The sequence below is a fragment of the Hippocampus comes genome, unplaced genomic scaffold, assembly GCF_001891065.2.
Source record: "Hippocampus comes isolate QL1 unplaced genomic scaffold, H_comes_QL1_v1.1 scaffold3, whole genome shotgun sequence".
NCBI classification, from domain to species: Eukaryota; Metazoa; Chordata; class Actinopteri; order Syngnathiformes; family Syngnathidae; genus Hippocampus; species Hippocampus comes.
The window spans coordinates 308,391-319,808 of record NW_017805133.1 but is presented as its reverse complement, the minus strand read 5'-3'; the positions used below and the strand labels follow the sequence as shown (position 1 = coordinate 319,808).

Here is an 11,418-nt window from a genome sequence, read left to right as displayed (position 1 = left end):
GGGGGGGTTGGTGAAAAAGTCAAATAAAAATTCAATGCAAATGAGCTGGACACGGCGTTGAAGTCATTTTGTCCTCCACGCCGTTACCCCTCTTGAGTGTCCATGCACCTTTTCCTGCCTCCAAAGTAGGTCACTCCAGGCCAGAAGCTTTTTTTTCTTTCTCTCTCTCTCTCTCTCTCTCTCCTAAGATACGCTACATCTGCTCTATATTGTGCTGCTGCCACTCTGCCTGTCCTGCCTTATGTAATAGAGGAGGAGTCGGCAAGCAAGCATGTGCGCTTGTCATATTTCCATGGCTGCAGCGGATCGCAACACGACATGTGTGCTGGGGAAAGCCTTCTTTCCTCCTGCCTTGGGGAGGAGGGAGGGGCGGGGTCAGGAGGTTGTTCCTCTGACATCAAACTATGGATTTGCAAATTCAAAAAAAAAAAGAAAGTCAAAGGGCTCCTTGGTTTGCGATGTTTTTTACTACCAAAGGCTCTTAGTGGAGTCGTTTGTGCAGAATGTGTGATCACGCAGCAAATGAAGTCACCGAGAAGCATCGTTTGGTTTACCGGTTTCAAGATTTCCCACGGTTTGAAAAAGGGACCATTTCAAAACTTTAAAAGCAAAATTTGACACACTGGTGCCATCACAATGGCCTGCATTCAAACTTCATTTTTATTGTTCTTATTTTTTTTTTAATTTATTTGTAGACGCTGATATGCATTGAGGATGAGTGGCATCGGGGAAAACTCGTCCGACCCTGCCAGGGCAGAGTCGCGAAAACGTAAAGAATGTTCTGCTGAACTTCTTGGACCAAGGTAAGGCTTGACATGCCGTATGTAGATTTTGATACAACATGCAGCTCACCGTCTGTTAGTATTTATTTATTTTTTATAGCATATTAAAACTCATTCAGTCCCAGCCAATTCTGGACCAAGTCTGAAAAGACGTTTAAAAACGTCTTTGGGAGTGAATGAGTTAATTTTGTAGCTGTTGCAGGTGCATCTCAAGAAATGTGAATAATCTCGGACAACTCGGTCAGTTTCATTTGTCCGATGCCAAAAAGTGAAACACTTTTACATTGTATGGTCATTTCGATTTTCTTTTTGGGACATGCCGTTAGTTTTATACATCTGCCCATTGACGAATACGTTCCTCTCTCATTGTCCACAGTCCCAAGCGGAGCAACGAGAAACGCAACCGCGAGCATGAGAACAAGTACATCGAGGAGCTCGCCGAGCTGATCTTCGCCAACTTCAACGACATCGACAACTTCAACGTGAAGCCCGACAAATGTGCCATCCTGAAGGAGACCGTGAAGCAGATTCGGCAAATCAAGGAGCAAGGTGCGCGCGAGTGGCGGACGCCCAGAAAGGGCTGCCTGTTGTTATCTGTCCGTCCATTTTCCAGAGCGCCTGTGAAGCAGCTGTAAATTCTATGAAAAAGTTGTCTGCAAAGTTAAAAAAAAAAAAAAAAAAAAAGTCACTTACACAAGTTTTGCCGATGGACTTTTTGTCCACATGTCCATCACAAAAAGCCAAAAATAACCCAAATAATAATAATGATAGCAATAGTAATAATTATAAAAATTACACCCAACTGCGCCATATTAAGTTTTGGAAGCTGCCACATGCATTTGAATATTGCCGCAAACAGCATTACGATTGATTAATGCTCCTTCCATCACTTCATCATGTAACGCGCATAATCCAGAGCACTCAGTTTGGCTTTCCCTCCACCGTCACGAGCCAGAACATCAGGCACATCAATCAGCGCTGCGGAATTATTTGTCCAGATGCTCATTTGAGCTCGTTTGGAAGTCATTTGAGGGCTCTTTTATTATTTCTTTTCGAAAGCACCCATATCCTTACGTTTGTATTTAATCACCCGTAAAATTGCTTTTCCGATTCAATAATCCAAACGAATGGAAAGTCCTTTTAGCTCCCAAGTAGAGTTTGAATCGCTCATGTTGATGTGTAAGGCGAGTATGGATGGGTTGAGTAAGTTTAGACCCAAGCTCGCCGCGGCGTGGTCTAATTATATAAGTGGACAGCGATGGCGTCTTGTTTTGATGCGCCAGCAACTGTTATGTAACCTGTGCAATGTAACATAAAGAAGAAGAAAAAAAATCGCCCTCGAATTTTTGAGTCGCATCGCAGCGTAAGTCACCGGTATTTGGACAGATAGGCCACGCGATGTTCCGAGAATTTTGATCATTGTCATCAAATTGCTTCCGAGGTTCATCGGCACTATTTTTTACGAACTGCGTTTTACAAAAAAAAAAAAAAGCCTCAGAAATGTCAATTCGTCTGTCGTCTAAACATCTTTGACGAAAAGTGCTTTGATAAAATTGTATCACGCCAATATAATTTGGGAAAGGAAAAAAAAAACTTTAAAAAGGATTATTATTATTATATGACAAATTTATGACAAAAATTTGTAATTGTATGAGAATGAAGTCATTAAAATTGCAAGGCAAAAAAGAAAAAAAGTCTGGTTAACTCTACGGGAAATGGAAAGAAGCATCATATCATTGCAAGGCAAGAAGTTAAAAAAATTTCCAGAATAATCATCGCGTAATGTGAGACAAAAAGTTATAACGTCACAGCATTATGACCCCCCAAAAAAAAATAAATAAATAAAAAATCATAATTTTATGAGCGTAAGTTCCATGAGAAAAGAGTTGATGCATACCATTCTCAAGTGTCCCCTTGCCTACTTTTGGGGCCGGATGAAGCAATTCGCATGAACACGATTAACTCACGAAGGAAGGCGGGCAAAACAAACAAAAAAAAAAACCCACCACAATCCCATGCCTTCAATTTTGCACGTAAGCAAAGTAATATTTCTACACCGAGCTTGCGCAACGCCACACAGACCCGCGCATTCATCGACGGCACAGCTGCAAAACGCCCCACCCCCCCTTCCCGGCCAGGATATACTCAGCCGTCCCCTCAATGCTAGCGCGGCTCCTCACCATAAGACACAAGCGAGGGAACCAATCGAAAAAGTCGCCTCTCCGGGGACGGGTAAACAACCCGTCAACAAGCCGGCGAGTGTACCGCCCGCGTGGCTCGACGGTATCTCGGCTAATGAAGGCGGCGAGTGTTGGAAGCCGACAAGCGGCGGCAGTGTGAAAAGAAAGTCGTCAAAAGCGGCGCGCCTTTAGGCGATGTCAAAAGATAGCATATTGTTGTTAAGCTTCTGGTGGAGGGACGGGGGGGGGCAACACTTTTAGTTTTATCACCACGAACATAGAGTAGATGAGTTTCGAATGTGGTGTAACCACACTGAAAAGAGCCACAAATGCACATGATGGAAAAGAGAAGTTGAACCTCGGGAAGAGTAAGTAAAAACTCTTCGCTTTTTTTTCTTGAAGTGGACCGACTTTATGATTGCACAATTGTAAGAACTGGAAACATTTTCGGTTTGGAATTGGAAATTTGCAGTGATGTAAAAACTCATATGATGATTTTATTTATCGATAGGATTTATTTTTGTCTCGTCTTTTATCTCGTTGACAATTTTAGCCATGTCAAATTCACATTTTTTTGTCAAAATATTACGTTAATTTTTTCCTCTCAGAATGCAATTTTTTTTCCTCATATTATTGTGACATTATCCGCACAAAATTGTTGCCTTCTCCTAAATTATGACTTGAATATTTCTTGACATTACTCATCTTTGTTTTCGTCTTGTAAGTTATAATATGACGACTCTATAATTTTGGGGTTTCTCGTATTACCCTTTTTTTTCGGTGATTCACACATAATTATTTTATTTATGTATTTTAATCCTAATATTCCAACTTTATCCGACCCGCAGAGAAAGCAGCCGCCACCAGCGAGGAGGAGGTGCAGAAGGCCGATGTTTCATCCACGGGCCAGAGCGTGATTGACAAAGATGCCCTGGGACCCATGATGCTCGAGGTGGGCATCTCCATTTCACTGCGCACGATGCTGCCCTCGTCATTTGACTGACTCGCGCTGTCCAAAAGGGGCGGGCTTTGTTTAAAAAGTGTATTTGAAAAGGTTTTTGGGTGTTATGCGCTGCGTATAATAGCCTCCCTAATTGAATCCATGATTACGTTGCGTTTCAAAGCCGTCCGCCTGGATGCCGTAAATGGGCTCCAAATGTCTCTCCGATCGGCTTTAAATCAACCGGTGTCTTGGAATGGCCCCGTTGTCCCACGGAGGCGCACTCAAGTGCTTGCGTCTAAACGGGGACGAAAGCGACAGCCCACCTCGGCGAGTCATCTCTCTCTTCCTCTTTCTCTTTCTTCATTTCACGTTTCTCTCACGTCGGCTTTTCGATATGTCCCGTTGAGGGCTATTTATAGCTCTCCTGGTCGGGCGTCACCGAATCGACACACTGACTCGTGGCGGCTAAATATAGCTTGCGTTCATTTAAAGGATGCGCTAGGAGAGAAGCGTATAGGCGATAAAAAGCACCCGCGCCACTCCTACGGTGCCTGACGTACTTGAAACAAAATTTTACTATTACCGGAGCAAAGTTTCATCGTCGTGTGACTTTTTTTTTTCCTCCTCATAATGCAATTGTTTTCTCGCAATAGTAATACTTTTTGAAATAATAAAAAAAAATATCTTGCAATATTTTTCCCCCCCATGATCTTTTTTCCTTAATATAATAAAAATACAACCTTTTTCCGATAAAGATTTAACTTTTTCTTTTAACAATACGCCTTTTTTTTTTCATGTCTGTTTTGCCCATTTTGAGACAATTTATTTTTTTAATGGAATAAAATGTTTTTCTTCTCTTGCCATAACTTTTTTGTGATGATGAAAAATTCTCATCCAACTTTTTTGTGGTCATGAGCATTTTTTTTCATAATCATAGGATGTTGTTTTTTTCTTATAATAACAAGACTAATTTGCTTCGGAACTTTTTCCTTGTAATATATTTTCCAAAATGACTTTTTTTTTTTTTTCGTGATCAATGACTTTTTTTCCTGTCATGTAATAATAAAACTTTTGATAATCAAACCAAACTTTTCCCACAATGCAACTGGTAATATGGCTCCCCCCCTCCTCCCTCATAATAAACAGTTCCCCCCACCGCTAAAAATATAATTTTATCCTAGACCTATCATGGACTTTTTTCCGGGCAGTATTGCAAATTTGTTTTTGTAGGATTATTAATGTTCATTCTCGTAAAAGCGCCGAGTAACATTGACGTGTGACAGTGGTCTTTATAAACCGGAGCACTGTACAATTAGCATATTGGCCCCGCAGCGTTACGCAAGCGCTGTCTGGAAGGAGGCTCGCTCCGTTTCGATGTGCCCTACTTGTCCGGCGCGTGGCCTTTCTTCACACGGAATGCACTCAGCGTGCCACGATAGATGATGTCGGCGGCCGCTGCTCTATTTTCAACTGGGCTCGACTTTGGGGAAGCGTCCGACGTTTTCATGCATTTAAAAATGGAAGGTCGCCCGTAGAAAACAATTAGTCTAATGGTTGATTATCCTCATCGCAGAGGTGGAAGAGGAGCACCTCAGATTACCAAACACCAATTTTTTTTTTTTTTTTTTTTTTGGAATTCTTTTCCAAAGGGCTGCGGGTGATTTGATGGCCTAATTGCCACCATCTTGTGCGTAATGGCTAACCTGAGGCTATATTCTTTCAATTAAGTGCTTCCCCTCCTCCTCTTCATTCAGTCCTCTCCTGCCGTTGCACAGGAAAAGTGATGGATGGCCCATATTGCGTAATTCTGCGGCCATCTTGATACAGCTTGTGCTTTGTCAATACGGTGGATAATTACCCAACAAGCACAGAAAACAAGCGGAATTGCCCGCAAACTTTGGAGATGAAGACACAATCAATCGAGCAGATTAAGCAAACGGTGTCCGATGGGGACGAGACCCTAATTTGTGTATTTTCGGATGAATACGAAACAGTCACTCATTTGTTCCTGATTGACATCACCAATGAAAGTGGAATTTGAAACAAAATAAAATGACTAAAAGTTGCATTTACAAAAATGGGTTCTTTTCAGGAAAAAAAAAAGAAGCTGTCGTTTTACAGAGTCGTAACATTGCAAGGAACAAGTTTCGTATCACAAGATTAGTTGTACTATTCGTGATGAAAATTATTCAGGATATTCAAACTACTTGCAATTACAAGAATAGAGTGAGTGGAGAAAAAAAAGTGAATTTTGATCAGAAAGTAATTTGACCATGTTGGTGCTCACGTTACGAGGAAAAGGTTTTTTTGGACACATCACATTATCTGAATCAGTTGTAATCTGAGTGTGGGGGGGGGGGGGGGGGGGAAACAAATCATTGTATGATAATAAAGTCATAACATGCAAACAAAATAATCGCAAATTCCAATCCTTACAGCGCTAACATTTTTGTTTTTCCCGATGAGGGGGGAAAAAGCCATTAGGGAAATGGGGGCGGGGGGACAAAAACAGCGTTTGACATCATATTGTCGGTGTCCCACACAGGCCCTGGACGGCTTCTTTTTCGTGGTGAACATGGAGGGCAACATCGTGTTTGTGTCCGAGAACGTGACGCAGTACCTGCACTACAACCAGGAGGAGCTGATGAACACCAGCGTCTACAGCGTGCTGCACGTCGGAGACCACGCCGAGTTCATCAAGAACCTGCTGCCCAAATCCCTCGGTGAGACCCCACGCGCCAACCTGACCGTGACACGGCTTGACAATCTCGGCTTCGCGTTTTTAACCGTAGACGGCAGACTTTTGATGCGTTCCACTCCCTTTTTTTTTTTGTGGGTCAGTGCATATATTCTATACGTTGTTCATTTTCTCCCCTGCCCGATGGCGTGAATCCCCCCCCCGCCTCCCCCCGCAGCACTCTTCCTCCGTCAAGCCCCCTTCTCGGCTAATTAACTTCCTTTTTCAGGTTCTCTCCCCTGTTAGCCGCGGCTCCCTTCACAGACTCTCATCTTGTGCCTCCGTCGTCACATCAAGGATGTTACCTTCCCGTTTTTTTTGCTGTCATCTTCCCATTTAGTTCTTCCGGGGATGGGGGGGGTGGGGGGGGGGATTTGATATTGCTTCTGAAATTGTGGTATTTGGTGAGAAAAAGGTCGGGATAAGATTACAGACAAACGTCCGTGTTTTACAGTAAGTTATTTTGTGTTGTTATTTTTTTGAGAAGAGTCATGATCTGGCACAAAAATTATCACAAGAATTAAATTATATTATGAGAAATATTGCAGGGAAGTATCGTGATTGTATAACCAAAAATGAGGAATTTTAGGAGAATGACATCATACCACGATAAAATAGTGGACTATTTTGTTAATTTGGTGAGAATAAGATAAGATATCCTTTATTTGTCCCACACTGGGATATAGTCTTATTACTCGAGAAAAAAAAATGGTATCATTACAAGAATAATCATAATATGAGAGAGAGAGAAAAAAGATACAAATTTTAAGAAAATTAAGTCGCAATGTGAAAATTGTCACACACTAATTATTTAGAGAATTGCCATTTTACAAGAGAAAATTGTATATTGTCAGAACAATTTTTTTTTTTTTTTTTAAAGATTTAGAATTTTTCTTGAATAAAGTCTGTCTTAATTTGACGACAGTCAAGTTACAATCTTGCAAAGCCATAACAAGAGAGGAATAAAGTCATGATAAAAATAAAGAATAAAATAAATAATAAATAAAGAAAAAAAAACTGTCGTAATAATGTATGAATATGATAAAAACCAATTTTTACCCCTTAACGTTCGCCATCCTCTTCTTTTGGCCACTAATCAGGCACCGGAGGTGATTTTTCAATCTATGTCAGTGCTTCCCCTCCCCTGCCCCTTCCCCTCGGTGCTCGGGATTGAGGTCTGACAAGTGCGCCGGCCATCTGGGCGGGAGAGCGAGTGGCGAGGAGGAGAAGAAGAAGAAGCACCCGGGAAAAAAAAAAAAAGCATCAATTGCGGGGCTGTGTCCCAGATAACTGGGAGATTATCATCAATGCAGTGAACGAGATCAGCAGATGGAGTGGGAACGCGACTTTGCTCGAGTGAAGCGAGTTGTGTGTGTTTTTGGACAGATGAATATGCTTAGTTTCGTGGAATGCAAACTTTCCGAGGGGCTCTGAATTTTTCTTTCTCACGAGAATCGGTCGCGAATTTACCACCGCTAGTTAAGTTTTAGTTTTACGATCTCTTGGTTCAACACAGCCGCAAATGGACTTTGCGTCGCTTTATCAAACAAAGCTAACAAAATGAACGCAAGCGTACGTTTACACACCACCTGCCGCTCGGCTCATTCTTTAGCCAGTGAACTCATTCACTCCCAAAGACGTTTTTAAACGTCTTTTCAGACTTGGTCCAGAATTGGCTGGGACTGAATGAGTTTTAACAGCCAGCCGAGTCGAAACCCTTTCGCTGTCTGCCTTTTAAAAGCACGTTGAGTATCTGCACATACCTCGGGTCAAATGTTTCGAGCATGCGACTGAATCGCGGCTTTTGCAAAGCTCTCGGGCACTCATCGACCTGCATTTTCACTGACTGAATCCTTTTTCTTTCCCTTCCGCCCCCCACACCCACAGTGAACGGCGTGCCGTGGTCAAGCGACGGCCCGAGACGCAACAGCCACACCTTCAACTGCCGAATGCTGGTCAACCCGCACAGCGAGAGCCCTGAGCACGCGCACGAGCACGAGCCGCCGCAGCAGCAGAAGTACGAGACCATGCAGTGCTTCGCCGTGTCGGAGCCCAAGTCCATCAAGGAGGAAGGCGACGGTAAGCAAGGACGAGGCGCCGTTGGATTGTAAAACTGAGGCGTAGCGGGAGAACATGAGAAGGAGCCTGAAGTATTCCGCATGCGGAATTTTTAGAATCATGTCACTGTCGATCTCCGCGAAGATCGACAATGTCATTCGTGAAACGGATCATTCGATTTTACCCCTCAAATGAAATAATAACACAATCAGTATCTGGTTCAGTTATCTGAAAAAATGACATAGATCATTATTTTAGGAATGTGACGCTTTTAAAAAAATATCACCTGTGCTTTGATGCTGCTCAAGAGGCAACAGATTCAAAAATTGTGCCTAATTTTTTGAAATTATCTTGACATTCGGCGATATTTTTGCGTGACTTATGTCATCTTTATAAAGGGATTTTTACGATTCATTTAATCCAAATTAGATCCCCCTTCCATGTCACCTTCGTAATGACTTGATCAGGAGATAACAGATTGTAAAATGACTTTTTAAAATGTATTTGTAAATGTTGTTCTTTCATCTTGATTGAAAGACATCAACCCAGATTTAATATATATTTCGATTTTCTATACATATTTAGATATACAGAAATATATGAATATTTTATCGTAAATATTAAGAAAAAAAATTCCAAACTGTTTCAACTATTTGAAACAGGTGAGTTGAAACGCTGCATAAATTCCCCTTTTACTGGAGCACACACTGACACAGACACTCAAAGGTCATCACTTCTTTTGCCAAACATAGCTGCTCCTCCTCATGAAAGACGGGGGTGGGAGGGGGTGTTGGGGGGGGGCACCCAGCTCCCCGTCCCACCTCGTCCTCTCTCCATCATCCACCCACCCCCCTCGCCCCTCACTGTTTTCAATATATTTCTATATACGTCCTCATCTCTGGCTTCTTCTCTGCCGCCCTCAGACTTCCAGTCGTGCCTGATCTGCGTGGCTCGCCGGGTTCCCATGAAGGAGAGGCCCATGTTGCCCACGCACGAGAGCTTCACCACGCGCCAGGACCTTCAAGGTACCCAAGAAAGCACAACGCGGTCCAAAAATCCCACCAACCATCAGAGACACATTCCAACCTCAGAAGCGTGAGGCAAAACCCATCACCCACTAGGCCACCGTGCTGCCCTCGATGCTTACGCGCTAGTCCAATTACAGCAACATTGCAGGCGCATACTTAACGAGATCCATTAGTTTGACAGATGGCATGACCTGGTTTCTCAGTTGAAGCACATTAGAGTGTACCAGGTGTAGCTCGCGTCGTGGCTTTTGACCGGAAGCTTGTGAGTCTTGCTGACATTTTAAGAAAGAAAGAAAAAGAAGGAAAAAAAAAGCAGTGTATCCTGCTAGCGTTAAGACACTGGTGTCAAACTCAAGGCCCGGGGCAAGATCTGGCCCGGCAGGTCATTTTGTGTGGCCCGTGAAAGCAAATCATGTGTGTAAACTTGCTAAAATCTGGATCCAAATGTCAGATTGTCACGTGTAATAAATAACGTTGCGATTTTGCAATCATTTTGCGACCCAGTACACACTCACTTGAACAATAGTTGAACAAACTATTATGATTGACTGATTTCAAAACGAGTAATCTATTAATTTGTTGCGTACAAGAAACAATTTTGTGGTCACTTTGTGGTCACTGTCATCACGGCCCTCCGAGGCAAGACGTAACTCCAAATTGGCCGGCGACTAAAATGAGTTTGACACCCCTGCTTTAAGACATGGCCTTTTGAATTTGATTGGTTGTCTGCCTTATGGGAGTTAACGTACTCCTTGGGCCTCAGGTGCGTGCATCCAAAAAGTTTTAAGAACCCCCCCGGCTTTAACTTGACTACGGTCACAAAGAAGCCTTCCAATGAGTTGATATTTTTTATCGTTTGCCGTTTTCAAGGCAAGATAACCTCCCTGGATACCAGCCTGCTGCGGGCCTCCATGAAGCCGGGCTGGGAGGACCTGGTGCGTCGTTGCATCCAACGCTTTCACCTGCAAAACGATGGCGAGATGTCCTTCGCCAAACGACATCAACAAGAAGGTAAGTCACGCCGGGCGTGGACGTATTTGTTTGCGGTGCGACCCACGTGCCCGTTTGGTAAACCCTCGTTTCTTTTTTTCAGTGCTTCGCCACGGCCAGGCGTTCAGCCCCATCTACCGCTTCTCCCTCTCGGACGGAACCATCGTGTCGGCCCACACCAAGAGCAAACTGGTGCGCTCTCACGTCACCAACGAACCACAGCTTTACATGTCGGTGCATATTCTCCAGAGGTATGTCCAAAATCTTACTACCCGTTGTAGCTAATACCTTCCGTGTGGCAGATTGTCACTGCAATGCTGAAAAATATGAACACGTATGTAACGCTGATGAAAATGGAGTCTGCCGACTGCTTTGAGGTAAACACCGCTGCTGCGTGTTGCTGTTTGGCCTCCAGGGGGACACATGCAGAGCTACCGCTACGGCTGCCCCCCGCCGCACAGTCACGCGGGGGGGATGCAGCCGCCGCAGCAGGGCCAGAACTGGAGAATGAACAGTCCCTCCCGCGCCAGCCCCAGCCCGGTGAGTGGCCCGCATCCGTCTCAGCAGAACTGTATGCTCTCCCCCAGGCACCGCGGCAGCCCCGGCGGGGCGGGCAGCCCGCGTGTCGGCCTCCATTCTCCCTCCCCGGTGGGGATGGGTGGCGGCGCAGCGGGCAGCCATGGCAGCGGCTACACCAGCA

At 44.0% G+C, this 11,418-nt stretch overlaps 1 protein-coding gene across 1 annotated transcript in view; it reads left to right on the top strand.

Annotated features, from left to right (window-relative positions):
• The window catches only part of ncoa2 (nuclear receptor coactivator 2), a gene marked incomplete at its 3' end in the record, with an annotated part of 59,372 nt that overhangs the window by 15,617 nt on the left and 32,337 nt on the right, over nucleotides 1-11,418 (top strand). The window contains exons 3-10 of the mRNA XM_019866257.1: nucleotides 696-803; nucleotides 1,159-1,331; nucleotides 3,811-3,914; nucleotides 6,451-6,628; nucleotides 8,530-8,721; nucleotides 9,624-9,725; nucleotides 10,599-10,739; nucleotides 10,822-10,969. Coding sequence (XP_019721816.1) covers nucleotides 715-803; nucleotides 1,159-1,331; nucleotides 3,811-3,914; nucleotides 6,451-6,628; nucleotides 8,530-8,721; nucleotides 9,624-9,725; nucleotides 10,599-10,739; nucleotides 10,822-10,969 — 1,127 coding nt within the window. The remainder of the gene's footprint in view (nucleotides 1-695; nucleotides 804-1,158; nucleotides 1,332-3,810; nucleotides 3,915-6,450; nucleotides 6,629-8,529; nucleotides 8,722-9,623; nucleotides 9,726-10,598; nucleotides 10,740-10,821; nucleotides 10,970-11,418) is intronic.